The sequence below is a fragment of the Agelaius phoeniceus genome, chromosome 2, assembly GCF_051311805.1.
Source record: "Agelaius phoeniceus isolate bAgePho1 chromosome 2, bAgePho1.hap1, whole genome shotgun sequence".
NCBI classification, from domain to species: Eukaryota; Metazoa; Chordata; class Aves; order Passeriformes; family Icteridae; genus Agelaius; species Agelaius phoeniceus.
The window spans coordinates 80041462-80063744 of NC_135266.1; the positions used below are offsets into that span (position 1 = coordinate 80041462).

Genomic DNA, 22283 nt, shown 5'->3' on the forward strand with positions numbered 1-22283 from the left:
AACATGTTTATACATTTATTATCTACAATAGTAAGGCACAAATTTAAACAGCAAAGAATAAGAAATCTTTGGCTGACCAACAATATCAACATTTGCTGGGGGTGACACATAACATCCTTCATTTCCCCCCCTATGTACAAATAACCCTCCAGCTGTAAAACACTGTACACAAACTTCTCTATACAACCAACAGCAATAAAAAATGACGGTATTTTACAACTAGTTACCACTGACATCACCTGGAATGGCTACAGCACAGTTTCCCAAAAACACAAAACAGTTCAAAGAGCTGGGAAAGCCAGCACAAATGGAGCTGGGCCGCTCTGCTCAGCGGGGCTGACATATGGCAGTAGTACTCCATCCAAGTCCTGCTAGTGCTTGGGCTGGAGGGAGACACACCACTCCTCCAGACCTTCCCTCCAGGAAAACTAACATCTCTTGAGCTCAACAGAATTGGTGAGAATTTGGTTTATTTCAGCTGTTGCATACACACTGTCTCTAACAGTTTCCTATATCTGGGGCAGCATCAAGTGTAAAGCCAGCTTTGGATAGCAGCACCTGGAGAGACTGTGGTCTCCCCAAGGAGGAGTGCTGTACTCTAGCTGACTTGGAGAAATCGAGCTGAACCACTACCAAACATAACTGAGAGCTGATCCATGCTGATCCAGCACTGTTTCTCCTGGACACCTCACTGTCTGCCTGCACACAATTTACTGAAGAGTTTCAGCAAAAGAAATATTACAGCTGGTAACAAAATGTTTAGGGACTTCCAAGCACCTGGGTATCCTTATTTCTTGGATAAAAAGTGATGCCATTAAAAATGCACCAACATTTTACTTGTATTCCCTTGATTTGTCTTTCTCTTGCCCCATTCCTACTCCAGATGCTTGAGGAAGAGCCACGAAAGTGGGTCAGTGGTGATGTCACACACGGTCCCGGCTTTTATGCAAACAATTACAACGTTTAAATTAACTTTAGAGGGGAAAAAATTATCTTACAAGGCATATATTAAGCTGCATAACATCTTCCAAGGGTTTTACACCTTTGGTTTCACAATGCAAAGCTGCTAATACTTGAAACACACAGTTTGCTTCCTGCACAACCTACCTACCACTACTTTGTTTAACAAGTGTGAAACTCAGAAAGAGGGTGACAACAACATACGTCTAATTCTAAGTACACGCAAAAATAAGTGCATAGCTTTACCATAGCAATTTTGTTCTTTTTAAAAACAATAGGTATCAGCCAGGCAGTACTGAGCACAAGGCTCTGGCCTGTGAAGGCTTTGAGTTCACAAGGGCTTCAGTTTTTGGCAAAAGCAGAGTTTAAAATGTCTGGTGTTCTCAACAGTCAAGGGCTCTGATTTGTCGCCTATGGGAAGAGGTGACCTCGAGCCAGCCCTGAGTGCACGATTACTTCTAGCACCCATCACTTTTCCACTCTGGGTAGCTTCACATTAAATCCCATTGCTCCTTTTCCCAAAGTCAAGCTCTCCTTAAAGTGCACCACAAGCAGGAACTGCAAAGCCAATACAGAAATGCCTCGCAGAGGAAAATTTCCCCATCGGCATGTGCAGTGCACGAAGCCACGAGTAACACAGTGGGTGAGCTGGCTGCCTCCTACTGAATTCAGGGACTGAATTCAAGGCTGAAAATAAGAAATGTTCCACCCTGGGTAAAATAAGGTGAAAAGAAACCGCAGCTCAGCACAGAAAGCCCATGATGCTCACGTACTGCTTTGCAGTTAAACCCTTCCCCGCCTGCTCCTGTACTCCTTAATGTCTAGTCCCACAACAGCTTAAACAGCAGGTTGGTATGCTCAAAGAAGCTAGGATTTGGCTATAAGAATTGAAAGTAAGGAAAAATCTTGTTCTTACCACAAATACACTGATTCTTCAAATACGATGAACCAGTGCCCAGAAAAAGGTATCTTCTGATCTCACATGGCAACCCAGCTTAACTCCTCTAAAAACAAACCCATGCAGCTCCCCTCTGAGGGAACTCTATAACTCACAGGCCTTTAGGGAGCTGCTGGGATCCTCCCCTAACTTTCCCTCCTGAAACTTTCCTATGGTTACAACAGGGTTTGCTTCAGCAGGGTCCCCCCTCCCCCTTCTGCATTCATCCACCAGGAGAATTCCAGCCAACAACTGCTCCTATCAAAAAAAGAAGTCTCAGCAAGCTCTGAGGTTGCAAGACATGAATATTTGTACTGTAAATTCAGCTCCAAGAGAAACACTTGTCCAGCCAGGAAAGAGGCACCTGACCTGCCTGCCCAGGAAAGCCACACCAATGCTACTTCAAACAAATACTTACAAGAACCTGCCGTGTACATCTACAGACCAATTATTCACAAAAATTAAGAAGTGAAATTTTTGAGACTGAAACCTTTGAGAAATGCATTGATATGGAGAAGATGCAAGTTTTTCCTGGATTATTCAGAAACTTTCTCTGGCCTCCAAAGAGACAGGATTTCACTCCCTGTCCTGGTTGGTGAGGCAGGAAAACAGAGCAGCAGCGTGCAACCAGTCTGTAACTTCACTACTTTCTCTTTATGCCAGAAAACACAGTTTACTTTTTCCTCAACACTCCCCTTCTCACACCACTTTCCATTTTCAATGACCCCTTCTGTTCAGAAAACGTCAGACGTTCATTTCATCACTCCTCTTCAGTGCTCTTGACTTCTCGCCTGGTGAAAAGTCTCAACGTGTCAGACTCTAGCTTCAATTTGGGAATAAACTTTGTCTTTTTTCACACTCTCAGGGTTAGTTTTCAAGGTTGGCACACCGAGGACCATCTTGGGCCTGGCTGTACACACACAAAACCCCAGAGATGCTGTCCTCTGCTCAGATGAGGACTTCCATCATGTCTGTGTCTGGAAACTCAGGCTTGTGGAGCAGGCTGCTCACTCTGCCTTTGCTGTCAGGCAGCTTCCCATGGCTGGAGTTCTCTGCAATGGAAAGAAGGGGAAGTTGGTCTTCAGTCCAAATTCACGTTGTTCAAAGCAAATACCAACCCATTCCTTGAGGGTGGGGCATGTATTACCTGTACACCCTACATACTGAAAGCCATATTTGTTTAGGACACTAAGAACGTGTGATGCTGAATTCCCCACACAACGACACCAAGTGTGTCGGTGTGCACAGACCCTGAGGTGGTATTTAAGAGATACACATCAAAGAATCTCTTTAGCTAAAACCATAGAATAGTCTGGGTTGGAAGGGATGCTAAAGACCATATAGGTCTGTGATAGTCAGCCCTTTTAATGATACATAGCATGTTTCTGAGAGGAGATGCTTTTGAGAGGAGATGAATGTGTAAGAAACAGGCTCTTTCAAAATAACATGCATAAAATAAATGTCTCCTCTGCTAGGACTGCAAACCAGCAGTTTCCACCCTTCAAAAATAACTAAAATTGTACTTCTTCACCCCTCCTAAATAAAAAAGATCTCCACTTTCTCCTTACTATTGCCCCCAGCTTTTCTTTAAAAATTAGGGAGAAAATGGTGGTTTAACCAACCATGGTTTCAGTTGAAAAAAAAGAGGAGATTTTGAGCAGGTGGGGAGAGTTTTCAAGGTGTGAAATTCTAAATTTTATATCTAGCAGCATAAATATCTAGCCTGCCACAGACGAACGGAGCTTTACAGAAGCTGCTGAGCACAAAGCTCTGCAAAGCCACCCTAGCAGCCCTAGAAAGTTCTCTCTCTACAATTTTAGTTTCCCTGAAGAAACCTCCACCATACCTTATGAACTGTGGCAGCATTACATACCCACACCTTGCCCCCATTAATACTGATGTGTCTCTGGGGATTGCTGATACTCCCGGGGGGGGGATGCTGACATTTTGCACTGACAGGGATCTGGCAGAGCTCACCCAGTTTCTCGCTGGCCACTCGTGTCCCCAGGGGCCGTGGGGCTGGGCTGTGTGACGGGGTGGCACCCAGGCGTCCCCGGCCGGGGAAGGAGGCAGTGGCGGGCCAGAAGAGCTCCGCGGTTTTGTCCGTCTGGGTGCTGCTGTCTTTGCTGCCCGTCTTTGCGTGGGAGGCTGCCGGCACTGGGACGGGCATGCAGGACAAGGAGGGCAAAGGAGGAGGCAGAGAGGGGCCTGATGGGTGGTCATGGTGCTCCTTTCCCAAGAGCAGCCCTGAAAACACAGAGAGGTCAGTCACATCCTGGCTCAAATGCATGTGCTGTCCCCCATCCCACCCCGGAGCTACAAGATGCTGGGTATGGCTCCAGTCATTTCGTTTGGCTTAGCTTTTCCCCTTGATGCTGCTTTTTCTGGCATCCACATGGTACTTTCCTAAATCAGCTTTTTGAAAGCAGCTTCCCCTCCCTGCCTCGTCCACACCCATCCCAGTGGCACTTACTCCCAACACTGCCTTGCACACCTCCACACCCCCATCCTATGTGGTCCCAAACAACAGGCAGTCTGGCCTTGATTTTCCCATTTATCTGCCACATCACATCATGCTGTCCTATCCAAAGGGATTCTCACCCTCTTGATTAACTTTATTCAGGCTTTATTTCTAGCCCAAATTTGTTATTTACTCCCATAAAGTTACAAACATTTGTGCTTGTATCTAGGAGGCCTTCCCTCAACTATGGCTTTCTATAATCAGTGCAGAATGATTTAATGATTTAAAATGTAATTAAGATACAGTGCAAGGTTAAAGAATTACTGTTTTTTTTTACTCAAGCACAATGACACACATCCTGCCCACAGAAAGTGCTCTGGAAATGAGCTGTCAGGGCAATGTGTGCCAAGGCACTTTGGCTAAGCTCAAGCAGAAGGATTAGCATGAAGTGATGGATGAACTAAAGCAAAAGCAGAACTCACCTATGCTTCCCTTCCAGAGCTTTTCCTCCTTCCTCTCCTCAGCTATCTGGTTGCTGGTGAGCGAGGTCTGGCGCGAGTGCGCGCCGGCAGCGGCGGCGATGGAGGGCACGGAGCGAGCCGGCCGCAGGCTGGCGCTGTCAGCTTTGCCAGGGTCCTTCCGCGACCGCTGCTGAAGGACCTTGATCATGGCATCCTTCTCAATTATTTTGGCGTGGAGATTCTTTATTCTGCCAAAATATGAATGCTCTGCTTACAGGAATGGAAAAAACATTCATATGGGCAGGTCTCCACACCTAGAGGCAGCAGGAAGGTCCCCAGGCAGATGCCCTGCTGCTCTGTCCTCTCTGCTTTTGGATACTTGGGCAAGACAGCTCCCAGCAGTTCCTCCAAGAACAACCATGCACTTCAAAACAGACAGCATTTCTAGCTATTAAGCCAAAACCTTTCTGCAAGGTTAACTGCACCCATCTATGCTATGGTTTGACTAACCCAGCAGGAGCAGTGGGCAGTATCCTGACCAGGCTGCACATTGCTACATTAACAATACAAACACATGGCAATTTTCACGCCTGTAATGCACTGGGGCCAAATCTGGAAACTATGCTTTGGCAGACTGAGTTAACCGCAGGATTCAGGTCTGTTGTCAGCTGGGGTAAAAAGACCTGCTGAAGTGAGTTCCTTTTGGTTTCTCTAAGAGGTGGTCTGGGCTCTTCCTTCTCCCTCACTGCTGCAAAAACAATCAGCACAATGGTGTTCAGAGGTGGGTAAAGCTTGCTACAGACCCTAAAGACTCTCAAATCACTAAAAAAATGAGATTATCCAAACTCTTCTCCAGGAATGATTAGCACCAAATCATACTGCACAACTACAAAACTATGTTTTTCAAAAATCTGTACACTTTGACAGTCAAACTACTAGCCTGACCGTGCCATACAATATATAATACAATGCAGGTGCATTTTGTGAAGCAGTGAAAGCATTAGTTTTCATCATGACACATTTAATGAGCAATTTAAACACAAGATGTTAATCTATATTAATGAAGGCAGTGGCAAAACTCCACTACTTCCTTGGAAGCAGGATTACCTTGCATCCGTGACTGAAAAACAAAACCCAAACCCAGTAAAAACAATCACTGGTATTTTCCACAGCAACAAATACACCTTTTTTATAGAAGTGTCTGCAAATTTGTGTCCTTGCATGCCAGACTACTTTTAATAGTGGAACAGCCTCTGCTTTGTAAAAATGTTGGGTTTGCCACAGAAGGCTTAACAGGAAGGTAGGGAGGAAGTTATGACAACAATTCTTTAATCCCTGTTTGAATGCTGAAGAGCAAAACTAAGTCAAAGTGAAGCCAAGCCCATCCTTTCCAGGCATGTCGGAAGGAACAGAAGGGCATCCTGGTTTATCTGCACCCAGCCCCAACCCCCCAAGAAGCAGGAATGGCAAGGCATATCCCTTACGTGTACTCCATGTCCTGGCAGCGGCGGTTGGCTTGCACGATCTCCTCCTCCTCCTGCCAGCCCCGCACTTCCAGCGTTGTCTCGCCGTAGCTGCCGTTGTGCGAGTGGCTCGGGGCCGAGGCATCCCTGGCAAAGGGTTCACCACGGTCAGTCAGGCTCCTGAGACTGTGAAGCTGCCTTTTGCAAGTGACATTGAAACTTGCAAAGAAAACCCCAAACCCATGTTCAAAGAGCAAGCCAGGAATGCTGTCCATAAAGCAGATGGCTACCTGGCATCGGGACATCCTGGAGCAGGCTACTCTCAGCTTGGGCTGGGTCATTAATGCCATTTATTTAACTGGGTTAAAGGAACAGAGAGCATGCTGGAATCATGGGTGACCCACACAGGGATAACAGCCACCCAGAAGGACAGGGTCAGACATCAGAGGGACCCACGCACCAAGATTCCCAGTCAACAAGACTACATCATGAACCAGTAACAAAGCTCTACGCTTTGGAAGTTGAAAAACAGTGCAGTAATTGCTGCCTAGACTGGAGTGCAAAAGGAACGTCCATCCTGACTCACATATCTAAACACATTTCAAAGGGAAAACTCACTTTAGGATGTTTCCTGGGGATTTGGTTCCTAAGAAACTGGGTTGAGAAGTTAAGTATCCCATCCTCCTGATCACTGGGAAGTGTCACTGCCTTTTGTACTTTTGGCCACCACGCTTTGACACAGACAAACTGGAGACAGATATCCAGACATACACAATGTGAAAGGGAAAGGGTTTACAGGAGGGCATGTCAGGAATGGCTGAGGGGAAGAAGCTAGTTCAGAGCAGGGAAAATAGAACAGGGAATATCTGTCTTCCGATATTTACAAGGCTGTTTAAACATCAACAGTGGTCATTTGTTCATCCTGTATGCCTGGGAAGGACAAGAATCAATGTAGATAATTGGCAGTGAAGAAGTTTAGCTTAGCTATCAGGAAAAACATTTTAGTTGGAAGATTAGTGAAGTGGTGAAAAGGGTTATTTAGGCAATAAAATTTCCCTTACTACATGTTTTTAAAACGAGGTTAAACAATCTTGTTGCAGGACATGGGATGGGTGCAGCTATATACCACGTCCCTGCTCCCTCCGCCAGGGTACTGGGAGGAGCTGCCTTACCTGTGCTGTGTAATTTGGCACCTTCAGACTCCCAGAGGCCATTGCTTCCATCTGATGCCTAGATTTGATAAGCCTTTGGACCCAGTCAGAAGGACAAATCCTGTCTCAAGCAACTATTCTATCTCACTGGCATGACACCCAGGAGAAGTGCATTAACCCAGGCAGTGTGACTCAGCAGGGCAAGGCAAGCAACATCCAGCCTTAAGAGAGCACCCATTCTGTACTATTTTGCCATGCTGTCCATGTGAACAGAGCTGCCTGCTTGCAGCAAGGCCATCTTACCTCTCTGTGGCAGCTGTGGCTGCAGCGTTCATGGCAAAGTGCCGGATCGTACTCTCCTCCAGGTACTTCTGCTCCCACTTGGTCATGTCAGCTTCCAAGGCCAGGATCCTCTCCTCCTTCTCCCGCACCAGCTCCATGAGGGCCGGGGCATTATGCTCTGGAAGGCTGCTTGCCTGGTAGCTGCCCTGCCTCTGCCAGTGGAAACAGTGACAGATATTCATGCCCCACCAAGCATGGCATGCTGACCCTTTTTTCCTCAGTTTTCTGGCACATTCAAAGACACCTCCATGTCTTTTGACAGGGGCAGGTGGAAATCCCAGGCTAAATCCCTTAGCTTGCAGGAGAACTGGCACATTGACCATATGTGCAACCCTAGCACAGGCTTCCCCAGACCATGCTGACAGAAGCAGGGATATTGCAGCTACCCTGGATGTGTAGAGATTTCCTGGGATAACCCAAGCCAAGGGAAAAAGTAGAAAAAAAAGTTGATAGGAAAAGAAGCAATGAAGCTTTAAAATACATTCTTCTCGCTGGGACTTCATGCCCATGGCTGGGCAGTGCTAAGTATGAACAGGCAGTTATTACCAGAGGGTTTATATATTAAAGCTGAAAAAAAGCACCTTGTGACCTAGTTACATGTACCCTGTTTAAAACAGCAGCTGGGAAAATATCCCAGCCATGCATTTAAGCTTGTTCCTTCTGGCACATTAGTTCTCTTGTGCCCTCAGGGGATGCTTTTCATGGTGTAACAGCTAACGTTCTAACTAGAGGGGCAGAAGATTCCCAGGCACCTGTGGGGTGGCTCCCATGGGATGCTGACAAGCAGCAATGGGTGCACAACTCTTTCCATCTATGCTGCAAGAAAAGTGCTTGTCCAGGCAGGATTTATTACACCCAGTTACAGCACTTTAATTTAAGTCACCTAAGCAGCATGGGTAGCTACCCTGAGCTCCTCTCACTGCTGATAGGGAGGCAGAGGGAGATCCAGTCCTTGGCTCAGCAGAGGGATGAGTGCACAATGAGGGGAGAGGCATGAAGCTCTGGGAGAACACAGTAGAAATAAATTAATTTAAAAAATGCAAGAGATTTGTTATACTCCATGGTGAATGGTATTGTGCTAAAGAGGAAACTATGTCTCAGGAGCACTGGCTTCTCATTCATGCTGCACCTTGAGGTTCCACTGGCACAGCTGTACCACTGAAACTAGAGATACCAGGAAAGGGCTGCAGCCTTTGCCTCTGGTGCAGTAACAACATGTTTGGGAGATGCTTTCTGGAAATGCAGTATGGAGCAGCCCTTGGGAACAATGGCTGTGACTCTGCTCCTGCAAAAATATTGTCATACCTCTGTCAGGAAGGTAGTATTTTGGAAGTGTGGTCCTGATTTACAAATGGTATCCTGGGACATCACAGGAGCTTGTAATCTTCTGAGTCAAAACATCTGCCAGCCCTGCACACTGAGCCTGCAGTGCTGACTGGAAGGGCTTGTTTTTTGTTCCCAATTAGTGTGTCAATGATAAGGAAGATTTGCCATTTGGACTCAGCTACCAGCAAGCCAGGGACAGAAGAGATTCTGGCTCACTGTCTCTTTGTGTGCTGGGTCCCTTCTGCTCACTCTGGTAAAAATGAGAAAAGAAAATCACCTTTTTTTCTCTGCAATGAGAAAATGTTTCAATAGCTATAACTTTGATTACTCAGAGAAAACAGCTCTGAAGCAAAAAGCTGGGGTATTTTGAAGTAAAGTGAGTCTCTGCAACATTGTGGCTCATAAACAAATAGTATAGATAAAAATAGTAAAAATACCCCAAAGCTTTCTCGCAAAGCTTGTAGGTGAGACAAGAAGTTAAGAGTATTTTTCCTCTTAAAACTGACTAGATGGAATGGGTGCAGGCATTCGAAAATTATGCCAACCCAACAACCAATTGCTAATTACAGTACCAAAAAAAAAATTTAAAAATAAACAATCTGCAAATTACAGAAGAATTTTCTGCCAAAACGAACAGACATAGCCTGAACTCTCAAGACAAGGATTTCAGCAATAGTCCATCCCTGTTACTTAATATATCAATCTGTCTCAGCCTTGGTTCTAGTTTTACATTCACTTGAATTTTAATTTTTCTCAGATGTTCTTTTCTCAAATGGCATTAGTATATTATGTTCTATGTAATTCCTTTGTTAAACTGGAAGAGAGCTGGCTGAGGGGGAACTGAGAAGATTTGAACACCAAGCCCGTGGTGGACTGGGCAAGAAAGACTTAAAACACTTCTATGGCAGCAAGAAAGAGTAGAGATGAATGAGAAGGGTCTGCAAGGAGCAGCAGCAGAGTGATACCTTGGGCAGGGTGCTGGGGGACCTGCCCTGCCCTGGGACTGCCAGAAGGAAAGGGATGCTCTCAGGTCTGGCTGCTTCATGACTCTGCAAACTCCTGACACTGACCCTGACCGTAGAGCTATTTCCCAATGGCATCCTGCCAGCAGGATCAGCCCCTCTGCTTTCTGGCAGCACAAGCTCTGTGTAACAGCTGCTTTGGTGTCCACTAATGGCTTATAAACAAGGAAAGGTTATAGTAGCAGATGCGTGCGATGACAGATATGGGTGAGTGCTTCAAGAGTTTCAAGAGTTCCAGGAGCATCATGCTTTGCTTATGTTGCTGCTTTTTCCCCAGGCCACAGTTTGATACATTTAGCATATCTGCTCACTCTCCTCCAGGGCCAATGCCCATGTATTTGGCATTTGGTGCAGGCTGCAGCCTGGAAATTCTCCCTGCAACCTCCTCTTTTTTTTTCCTTTCCAAGATGACTGGCGTTTGTGACGTAGGGATGAAGGTGTTATAACAAAGGTGTTATAACTGCATAAAATACAAGCATAGCAATACCCCTCTAAAGACACAAGACTGCCAAAAAACAAGGGGACACATACAGAAATTCAAAACTATACTCCTAGCCCATTCTGGACTGGACTGATATATAAATAATTTATTGTCTGAAGATGATATCACTTGGCTCCAGATCTGTCATGGGTTGAAGTTTCTGTGAACCACACACATCAAGCTTTGCACAGAACAAATATGGGCCTAAATCTTGCTCCTACCAGATCCCACATCATCCCACTTGGCCTTTTCAATGAAACATCAGCTAAAATTTTTGGGGTGAATCTCACATGTACCGCACCTTTCCTCTCCTCCTTCTGTGTGGAGCCGGTTTTTGCACAATTTCTAGAGAGAGAAATATGGAAGGACATTTTCCCCTGCCTGCCCTTGGGGAAGGGAGCCAGGACATCTCAGCTCAGCAGCAGGCAGGGTTCAACTGTATCCAGAGCCCCATAGCAGAATGGCCCCACCCTCTGCTGAAGATCAGGAATAAGAATCATAGAATGATTTGGGTTGCAAGGGACCTTCAGATATCATCTAAATCCATCCCTCCTGTCATGGGCAGGGAAAACTTCATGAGTTCAAAGGCCCATCCAACATTATCTTTAACGCTTCCAGTGATCAATGATCCAAAGGAGTGGTTTAGGAGGAAAGCCCAACAACCCAATCCAAAGACAAGGTATCACCTGGCAGGGCTGCAAGTGACCACCTCAGTTCAAATCAACACCAAAGCGCTGAGGTCCTGCCCATATCACCCTGTGCTCACCTGCTGCATCCTCAGCGAGTCCAGCTCTCTCTCCAGGCGTGTGCGCAGCCGCCGCTCCATCTGCTCCCTCTTCTCACAGGCTGCCTGCAGCTGTGTCAGCGCCTGCTGCAGCTTCTCCACCTTCTCCACGTAGGCCTGCTTCCTGCGCAGCTGTGGGGCACAGGGGTCAGCAGGCTGCAGGGCACTGTACCCCACCCCGGGCCTCTTCAGGCACACACTCAGCTTGAGCATGGCTTTGGTCATTTGCTTCCAAGAGTTCCTCTAGGGAAAGGATGGTGTCTTTGATGGGCAGGGAATATGCACAGCAGGCATTGCTGGGACACAGCTACCCTTTTTGGAAGGAATGCTGCCCCAGATCTTCCACCCACTGGGGATCTGCTAACCATGAACCCCCCAGGCATTTCTAAGCAAGAGCTCTGATGTTGGTGGGCACTCTTTGGGCAAATACGCAGGACAAACCCAGATAAGAGGAGTCCCCGTGGGTTTTATTGACTGCTGACACTCAGCACACTGCCCGCACCCAGACAGAGAGGTTCTTTCTTCACTCCTGCATATTTGCTCAGCACAGGTGGAACAAGTAGCGTGCCAGCAGCCAGAAGCACTCCCACCTACTCTATTGTGCTCACAGGCTTGTCCATGGTGATCTGTAGATGGGATGTCCTGGCAGCTAAAGCCAGGCCCTCTTTACATTTATAATGCAATTACTGAAGGGCTAAACATGACACAAGGGTTTTGCAATGCAGAGTTTTATGGCCAGAGATTGCTCAAGCAGCATACCCCAAAAGGGGTACAAATTCCTCTTCTGTCACCCTAAATCCATCCATGTCACAGGGGAAGTGAAATAAAGGCTTGCTCACAGTAAAAGCATAGTTTGGTCTAAACAAACCTCCCTTATGCCTGGCACCAACAACTGGCAGAGTGACCTCCTTAGCCCTGCTGCAATCTAGGGTAATGCTTACAGCTCCCTGGGCTTTCCCTGAAAATTAATGAGATTATAAACCCCACTAGTCTCTGGCAGCAGTATGAAGACTGCATTCCTTAGGAGCTCACAACTTGGCAAGATCCACACAGCAGAGGCTTCTTGCTGAAAGTGCTACTTTGGCAGTAGGAAGGTGTTTGTGTCACCTCCAGCCACACCAGCATCCCAGAGAGGGATAGGGAGCTCCCCCAGGGTCTCTCTTTGGCAGCAGACCTCCTTTGCTCTCCCATGTCCTGCCAAATGCTGCAGGGTCCATCTGTATCACAGCAGCCACAACTTGGCTTTGGAGCACCCTCTAGACCCCAGGGTTCACACTCACACACCTCTGCCCTTGTGGCTGAGGCAATGCTCACGTGCCCACCACTGCCTTCAAAAACAGTTTTGCATGAGATATGCAACAAGACAGTTCTCATAAACATTCATAAGTTTATAGGGAGGTTCTCAAGCCAATTCTGACTTTTCTAGTCTGCATGTAGATTGATAAACAAAAAAAAAAAAAAAAATCACCAATGCATTTAAAACACAAAGTATAAAATGTTGTAATCCAAGTTAATTTGGGTTGCCAGTGAAGCATGGATCCATAATGGAAGGATGGCTAAAATCAGAGACATGTGATGCTAAGTTCCAACACCTTACAGACACACAGACTCAAAAAAACCCCAAAACTGGATGGCAACTGGAGAGGTACCAATCCATCCTCCTGCTACATGGTAGGATCAACTGTACATAAAACCTGGCACATATCTCTATAAGCTGTTTACAAAATCACTCAGGGGTAGGAATTACACGACCTATCCCTGCAAACTACTTCACAGTTTATTTTCCTTTACTGCCAGAAAACTTTTACCCTAATGCCTAATCTGGCTTTCTCTTATGCAATTTAAGCAAATTACTTCTTGTTCTGTTTCCAAACTGTGATCTACCAGAGCAATAAGCATTTAATTAAACAATTCACTTCTTCACCAGATCAGCAAACTTGCCTGAACATTGCCCTTGTCCCGGGGATTAGGAAAATAAAGATGAAGAAGAGCTAAGGCTAAAAGGAGATCATCCAAGCAAATAAATCTGAGTAAAGATGAGTGGGTCTTGGAAAAATATCTGTGCTAGAAATGTAACTCCAGTTTGAACAATTGCATTCTACAGATATGAGATTTGAATGAAAGACTGTAAGGGATGGAGAATCCACTATCACTCTAAGTAGATTGTTTCAGTGTTAATTACTCTTAACTCTTTATATTCAGCCTGATTTGCTCAGCTTCAGCCTCCAAACACTGCATCTCATTATTTCCTCTTATGTTAAATAGAAATGTTTAATCTCTCTTCAGCAATCCCTTCTTCATCCATCCCTGGATGGATAAAGGGAGAGCAGTGGATATTGTCTACTTTGACTTCAGCAGGGCTCTCCATACTGTCTCTCACAACATCCTCAGGGGTAAACTCAGGAACCATGGATGAGTGGACAGTGAGGAGGATTAAGAACTGGCTGAACAGCAGATCCCAGGTGGCACACAGTCTGGTTGGAGGTTTGGCACTAGTGGTGTCCCCCAAGGTTCAGTACTGGGCCCAGCTTTGTAGACCTATGAATCAATGATTTGAGTGAAGGCACAGGTGCCTCCTCAGCAAGTTGCCTGCAGACACAAAGCTGGGAGGAGCTGCTGATAGCCCAGAGGGCTGTGCAGCCCTCCAGAAGGACCTCAACAGGCTGGAGAGATGGGCACAGAGGAACCTTCTGAAATTCAACAAGGGAAAATGCAGAGCCCTGCACCTGGGGAGAAATAAGCCCATACTCCAGTACAGGATGGGGGCTGACCTGCTGGAAACCAGCTCTGCAGAGAAGGACCTGAGGGTTCTTTACTATGTGGGTGACCGAGCACTGGAACAGATTGACCAGAGAGGCTGTGGAACCTCCCTCACTGCAGATAATCAAGAACCATCTGGACACAATCCTGTGCCATGTGCTCTAGGATGACACTGCTTGAGCAGGGAGGGTGGACCAGAAGACCCACTGTAGTCCCTTCTAATCATAACCATTCAGTGATTCATGTTCATGTGCACAGACTGAAGCTCAAACAACTTTTCCCTTTAATTCTTCCTAGCAAAGAACAGCTTCTGGACCCCAAATAAATTGTACAGCTGCTTTCTGAGCCCTCTCCAATTATTCAGTTTTCTATTCAAAGCATGGAACAGACACATGATTCCAGTAGCAGTCTGCTAAATGACATGTGGTAATAATACCACCTACACATTTTGAATTAAATCCTTCTACTAGCAGGCACTCAAGGATAATGCAGATTTATATAGAACACTATCTTATGTTAATTCAACTTACTCGCTACTGCTTATTTCTCAAGGCTTGATTTAAAATGCTGTTAATTACATGCTGCTGGTAGAAGAAATCTGGGCAGATTTACAAAGCAGTGTATGAGCTAGAGCTCTGTTAACAATAATAACAGTCATTTTGATTTGACTGAATTTGTGTTTTCCTCAATATATTCCAAACTATAGTAAAAATCCCTGGCTTAAAATGAAGGTTTAACATGGCAGCTTATCTTCTGCATGTGTCTAAATAAGATCCAGAAACACTGGAGACTGTTGAAAAGGTGCTCGGATTCAGCCATGAAAAGAGGACAAAAGGGAAAGTGAGTGCTGGAGCTTGGGCACGTGCTGGCAGCCTCAGATTAACTGCACTTCACCCAAGCTGCCTGACACTGTCTTGAACAATTAAAACACACAGCTGGACTAAAATTCATTTGAACTGCCCTTAGACAGAACAAAGAAGTTAAAAGGTACCAGATCAACATGGGTTTGTCAGGCTAAGGACTCTGATATACTCTGGCAAATACCAAGGCATCACTTTCATATGTCACCTCTAAGACCTACCATGCCCAGGGCAGGAGTTTACCACCTCTGTAACACCTACTGTGCCCCAGGCAGGAATTTACCACCCCCATAACTCCTGCCATGCCCTAGGCAGGTTAGGAGCTCCCTAGAAGGGAATATCTAACCTCTGCTCAGCTCTACCAGTCCACAATCCAGGATCCAGCAGAGGCACATTTACATTTCTGTTGAATGACTAGACTAAAACCTGACTACTGCCAAGCTCTTAGAGCCCTAAGGCTGCAAACATACAACACAGCAGGCACAAGGTAGGTTCTTGAACCACCTGCCTGGAGATCACTGTATAAATGCTTCTGCCTTCACTAGTCTCTACTCAGCAAGTCAATGTTACCTGCCAGTACCACATTGACAGTCTGTGGACCAGACACAAGGTAAACACTACTTCTTCCCATGCCCTGCATGATGCCATGAGTGTAGAAGCAGGCACCTAAACCATTCCTTTATTCAGCCCTTTGTAATGAAATGCAAATAGAAAACCTCAGGTTGCCTTTCAGCCAAAGAGTGTCAAGTGAATTATGTACAGATTAAAGATATGCTGGCTCCTGCAGCTACCCCAAAGGGACTGCCCCAAATACACCCAGATGGTGAGCAGGCTTTAGTCTAACTAACAAAGGAGCAGTTAACTTAATGTGATCCTCTTCTTGCTGCTGAGTGCATCCATCCAAGGAAATGGAGTTTTTAAAGTATTTCTAAACAGGGAGTCTGAATAGGCTATTTTGGTCAGGTACAAACCAGAAATGTCTTCAGCACTCACATATAGCACTTCAAATCTTCCAGACTCAAAGTAACCATTGGTTTAGCCTGACAGGGAGTCTGTCATTGTCATTTTACTGTCAATAAAAAACATTCAAAAATCACAGAGGTCAATTCTCCCTTCATCTTTCCAAGACAATGAATGGCACTTAAGTTAATTGCAAGCATTTGAGAAAGGCTTTCTCTGCTCCCCACAAGACCCCTTGCATCCCCGCTCCCCTGGCCAGCCCTGGGGAGGGAGGAGGTGGAAAATGAGGCTGTGAAGTGGAGCAGAGCTGCCCAAGATCCTGCCAACAGTCTGTGCCAGAGTCTGAACCTCTACCTAATCTGCTAGGGCAGAGGGTCATCAACAGCCTTCCTGTCACCAATGACCTGGCCACTTAGGCAGTAAAGATCAGGTTCCTTTTACTTCCCATAAAACATTCTCCCCTCTGTTGGTCCCAGGGACAGAGATTTTAGGGGTCTGAAAGGTCAAAAGGGCCTGTTTTGACAGTTTTACCCAATCTGCTATCATGCATTGACTTTCAACCAGTTACTAGATCCACACCTCCTGATTTGAAGGTCCTTAAGGAATTCAATAAATTGAGATTTTCTTCACCAGTAATGGAGAACTGACAATGTCATTCTTAGATATAGTTAAAACTGAACATTATTTCCACTATGAATTTGTCTAGTTTCAGCTTCCAACTACTAGGTATTGCTCTGTCTGTCAGTTTAAAGAGCGCCTGTGCCTAGGATTTCGCTTCCTCTCTGAATACCTATTTTCACTATCAGGCTTATATGATTACTTATTGGGATTTTTGCACTTCTTGGGTCTCACAGTATGATAGGTTCTCTTCAGCTCTCAAATAAAACCTGCAGCTCTAAATCCTGGTCAGTCAGTCTGCTTCCAGCCAGATCAGCCAGATATTTTAAGATGTGAAGTAACCAAGTCCTACACTGCTGTGTGCATCTCAAAAGCTTCCTGGTACTCTTTGATGAGAAATGGGATGCACTAACACCACATGTCTCTATCACAGTCCCAGGCCAGTGAGTAGTCAGTTTTTTATTCAATTTTTCTGTTAAATCCTACCATTACCTCAGCCACCAGCTAGTTGAAGTTAATCTTGTTCCTGGTTGGATGTTGAAGGCTTTGCTCTAGACACAACTATGGTCTCCTTTGCTTGCTTGTTTGGCTCACTATTGTGTAACTACACATTTTCTCTATAAAAGGGCAAGTGCAAGGGAAACAGGAAGACCTAGCACTCTGTGGGTAGAAGAGAATCAGGACTTGGTGGAGAAGGTCTAACCATGAGCCATGTGTATCCTCAGAGCACAGAAATATTGTCCATGCCTCACCTCCTCTTCCAGCTTAATAACCTTGGCTTGTGCATTGTTTAGGGCCTGGTCAAGGATTTCAATGTGCCTCCGCTGGTCCTCATTGGCTGAACGCACAGCTGCCAGCTCCATCTCCAACTTTTCCTTCTCCTTCAAGTTCTCTTTGTCTGAAAGAAAGACAAGAACAAGAGCCACGCCATGAGGACAGCTCACAGGCCCCAGACCACACACTAGAGGAAAGCTGTCACCTCCCTAGAAGAACAGAAACTATGAAAAGCAGCAGCGAGCAGGGCATTTACAACACAGTGCTGAGACACAGCGGGCAAGGAGCTTCTACTGCCAGGGCTCAGCCCCTCAGTGCCCAGCCTTACACCAGCAGCAGAGACCAGGGGCAGCTTGGGCTGCATCTGCACCAGCAGAGCTTGTGGCCCCCAGCACTGCCTCACATTCTGCTGAACTGCTAGAACATCCCCCAGAACATTCCATTCTGCTGAACTGCTAGAACATCCCCCAGAAACATGTTGGCTTGCACCAGGTACCCCTTTTTTACACAACACCCTACATCAAGAGCTGCTGAGAGCTGCCAGCTTCAATTCTGCTGCCTTCTGTAATGGGCAAGAAACCTCAGCTCCATGGATGTGGGCTGTGCTGTGCCTCAAGCTTTTTATTTGCAAAGATGGAGATCATGACACACAGAAAATTGAAGAAGCCAAATAGTAAACACAAATCTGTGCTGGACAGCCTGAAAATTGAAAGAGGGGAAAAAGTAACAAAGAATATGATAGGAGGCCTCTGTACCCACTTCCTCTGCCCATGCAAAGAAAAGAGAGGCTGTGGGAGCCATTTCAGGCCTATGGGGGCCCTGGGTGACCTTCCAGACCTGTAGGATTTAAGGATCCAGTGACCAGTGCTCCCCTTCTGTTAAGCATTATGAGACTAAAGCATGTAGATAACCTCTCTGCTGAAAAATCATCCCTTTTTGGGTAAGATTTAAAACAACATTAAAAAAATAAACAACTGGCTAAATTCAGTCTGCTCTGCTCACGTCTTTGTCTTCAGCAACAAATTGCAGGCCCACCGTTGACTTTGCTGGCAAGCTGTGTGGGGAAATGCTTGGCTCCATCTGCTTCTGCCCTGACAGTGCTGAGAAGCCATTTCTGGGAACACAAGAGTCACAGGCCTATCACTGGATCCTGATGTCAGAGCACAAACAGTTAATGACTGAAGTGAACAGGGGATCGAGGTTTCTTTCAGTGACATCTGAAATTTCAAAATTTGGCCTTTGTTCTGAATGACAACAAAAATAGATACTTGGAAAACCTTCAGGAAGGAAAATTTCCTCCAAAAATTTATTTGGCATCAAATAAATGTTTTGATTTTTGATTTTTAAAACATAGCATTACATAATTTATTATTTTTTAACTGAAGTGAAAAGTTGTTTCAAAAACACTGAAACGTGGGAAACCTGCCCCAAACACCCAGCCCACCCCACCCAAATGTGGCCACTCAAGCTGGAACTCAACCATCCACCTTCCCCCAAGCAGGGTCAGAAAACTTCTCATGCCAAAGCCATTCCATTTTAGACCTGAACTAGCCCCAGCAGGGCCACATTCTTCCTTAGTGTGAGGTGGGATGAGAACAGGTTTAATTCACACACCATCAGCAGGTGCCTGCAGTGAGGTGAGATGGACACAAGCTGAGCCATGTGTACAAGGCAAAAGTGGACGAGGTGAGCCCAAACCCACCCACCTGTCTTCTCATTTATCCTACCAGGAGGAACTCAGCACCTCATAAAAACTGCTGGCAGCAATAGCATCATGCTGGTCACTGCAAAGCCCACAGGCAAAGCCCAGTGAGTGCTGTGGACACTGCACCACTGACTGCCACCATGAGCCATCTTGGGATGATGGTGGCCTTCCTCTTCCCTTGTTGGTATGGGATTTTATATCAGACATGCAGATCTCTTCCTTCAATGCAAAAATATTTACTTCAATCAGATTAGCCAGTAGGAACATTAGTATCTATTGTAGAAAAGTGTAAATCTGGGCAAATTATCAGTGAGCTAATGTCATTAGAGGGTGAGGAAGCTGGAAGACGAATGCTATTTCAGCCCTGCACTCCACCACCTCATGCTGGGACCACACATGCTCTGCTCTGGATTTGAAACCCGTGTTTCACATTACACGTGGGGATAACATAGCAAAACACGACTTGGGATCTTCATTTTCAATTTCCATTCATGGAAGTTGAAGTCCTCAGCCTACCCTGTTGCATTGTGCTTTCTATACTGCCAAGAGGACTAATTATACACAAATACACAAAATAATCACCACTAGAAAGCTGGCAAGAACAATTTTCTGAACAGCTCTCAACATTTCTCCGTGTCAGCTTCATCCTGTAAAATTCTAGACACACATTTTATAAGTTCTTTACTTGCATTAATTTTTAGTGATGAAGGACTTAGTTGAACATACCTTAAATTCTCTTCAAGTGCAAACAAAGTATCCTTAAGGTCTAAAAACACTGTTTTACTACACTACCCTTGCATACACCTTTTCAACTAAAGGACTCTAATTAATAACTATTTCTGTGTTCTGCTGGGTCACTGCCATACCCCATTACAGAACAGCTCCCAAAAGGCTTCACTGTTGCAGCTCACAGTTGTAATCTCACAGTTTTCTACAGACTGCCTCTGACTGTTGTACCTCCACACACCATGGATATATTACACTTGTATTTCAGCTGGGTAGAGGAAAGAGGATGAAGCAAGAAGGCTGCTTCAGTACTTCTCAAACAGGCTTTCTCACTTGTCAGGCTGGGCAAGTGCATCAAAAGTAGACAAGTCTTGAATCTGCTTTGAAATGGAAACTTTAGACAAAAAGATACAGGCATAAGATGACACAGACTCAGTGTAACTCAGATGTGACTCCCACCTTAGCACACATTACATCCGAGTATCTACATATTTGACCATCTCAATACATCCCAAGCTGATTTTTGCCTTGCTCTGATGCTGCAGAGTGGCAACAGTCCTTGCTACTACAAAATGACCACTGCTGGCAGAAGAAAATATATCAAGTTACAGCAGCTGGAGACTAATTTGGCTGCAGAGGACTTCCTGCAAACAAAAGTGGTTCCCATAGCACAACCCTTGCAGCGCTCCCAATAATTTCTCTTATGCAGGTTTTCATTTCCCAGTGGTGGCTCTTCACTCACAGCTGTTAATTCCACAGATGCCTTCCAGTGACCATGCCTTTCCTCAGTGAAACCTGAGGGATTTCTTTAGCCTCTCGTCACTCTTGCAGCTCCTGACATGGCAAGTGTGTGGAGGAGCTCTGTCATCTGCCATCCCTGGTCACAGGTGTACACCATGGCAGCTGCTGCCAGTCACCCTTGGACCAGCTGATGTACCAGGATGGGGCACAAGAGTCACCTCTCCTGCTCACCTAGATCAAGCTGTGTCCCAGCCAACTCCAGTGGCCCAACCTTCCCAAACAGCCATGGCTGTGAGACAGGGGATCAAGAGCAGGATGGGCCCTCATGCTCCAACAGCCTCCCCAGACTGACTGTCAGAAGGAACCTGAAATGAGGACAGGACTTTGTTGCCTCTCCAAAGACCTCTCAGCAGCTGGTATCCACCCCATAATAATAAGTAAAAGAAATCAATCAGTATTTATACCAAGCAGCCAAACAGGAGAAGGTTTTCCACAGCTTTACTACATTCTCTACAAATTAAATAGACTCAGGTTGCCAGGCCCAGACATGTCCCTGCAGAAGAGCAGCAGAACTACTGTCCATCTGTCCATCTGCCCAAGCCTCACTCAGTCCTCTGCAGCTCTGGTTTGATGCTGACAAAGCTGGGCCAAAGGAGGCCTGGAGCAGCAATGCTGATTATTTCCTGATTATTTCCGGTCTGGAAATGGGAACATTTCTTTGCCTGGGATATTTGGGACAGAGCTATATGCACAGATTCATGGCACATGAACTGAACATTCCCACAAAGCAAAAGGCTTTATCAACACACTGCTAAAACTGTCCATGTATCCCCACTAACAGATGTGGAGCCATGTGGATGGGAACAGACCTCAATCTTTCTCAGACACCTGAAAAAACAGTGCTCCCATAATTCAGAAATCCCAAAAAAACCAGACAGAATTCTCACACTCCACCAAAACATATTTTTTCCAAGATACCAGGATAATAAGCTGCATTGTAAGCTTTCTCTCAGCCCTATGTCCTTGAAACCATCCTCAATCTTCCTGCCTCTTCCTTTCCACAGCATCTCTCAGCCTCCTCCTAAGTGTCTCTTCTCTTGCCTGTATGGGCCTATATGTCTCCCATCAGTTGCTGCTTCATGGCTTTCCTTAAAAAAACCCTTTTCTCTGACAAAACATCACATAATTATCTTTTAACTAATATGGTGTGAGTATTTTCCAGCCCTGCCTAGCACTCAATACTTAGAGGCATGTGGCCTGGCTTTGTCTATTATAATTGCAAAGAATAAGATTTTTTGTCACCTGCAGTCTCCATCTCAGAACGCATGACTGCTCTGCACTGCTGCACTGCTAATGGAAAGCTCTGCGAGGAACCTTGAACATCCTTCCTTGCCAGATTTCTTTTTCTGGGAGTCTTTCCCAATACTGGAGTTTTACCATAAAAAAATTGCTATGCAGTATTACCAGCCTCAATAATCTTATCTTTCTTCAGCTCATCACCAGAGTGGCTTAAAAATGACAACTTTTAGGAAACTATGGATGTTGGAATCTTCTTATATAACTTGGGTCACATTTCCCAACTGTCTTCCAAAAACATAGGGACTAGAAATCTGCTTTTGCTTTCCTAATGAAAATTTAGATTTGCATTCACTAACCTGCATTTACTTAATAACCTGCTACTCTTCAGAATAAAACCAAAACATCACCTTCACAACTAACCTTCTTCTCTTCTTCTAAAATGACTACTTCAA

General features: G+C 45.5%; 1 protein-coding gene across 1 annotated transcript in view; it reads right to left on the reverse strand.

Annotated features, from left to right (window-relative positions):
* AMOTL1 (angiomotin like 1) overlaps window positions 1-22283 on the reverse strand; it is a 54576-nt gene continuing 32293 nt past the window's right edge. Inside the window, exons 7-13 of the mRNA XM_077173976.1 lie at window positions 17339-17484; window positions 11371-11520; window positions 7737-7927; window positions 6304-6429; window positions 4841-5067; window positions 3875-4144; window positions 1-2949 (exon numbers count right to left, since the gene is read on the reverse strand). Of these exons, the coding sequence (XP_077030091.1) occupies window positions 2846-2949; window positions 3875-4144; window positions 4841-5067; window positions 6304-6429; window positions 7737-7927; window positions 11371-11520; window positions 17339-17484 (1214 nt within the window). The 3' untranslated portion in view covers window positions 1-2845. The remainder of the gene's footprint in view (window positions 2950-3874; window positions 4145-4840; window positions 5068-6303; window positions 6430-7736; window positions 7928-11370; window positions 11521-17338; window positions 17485-22283) is intronic.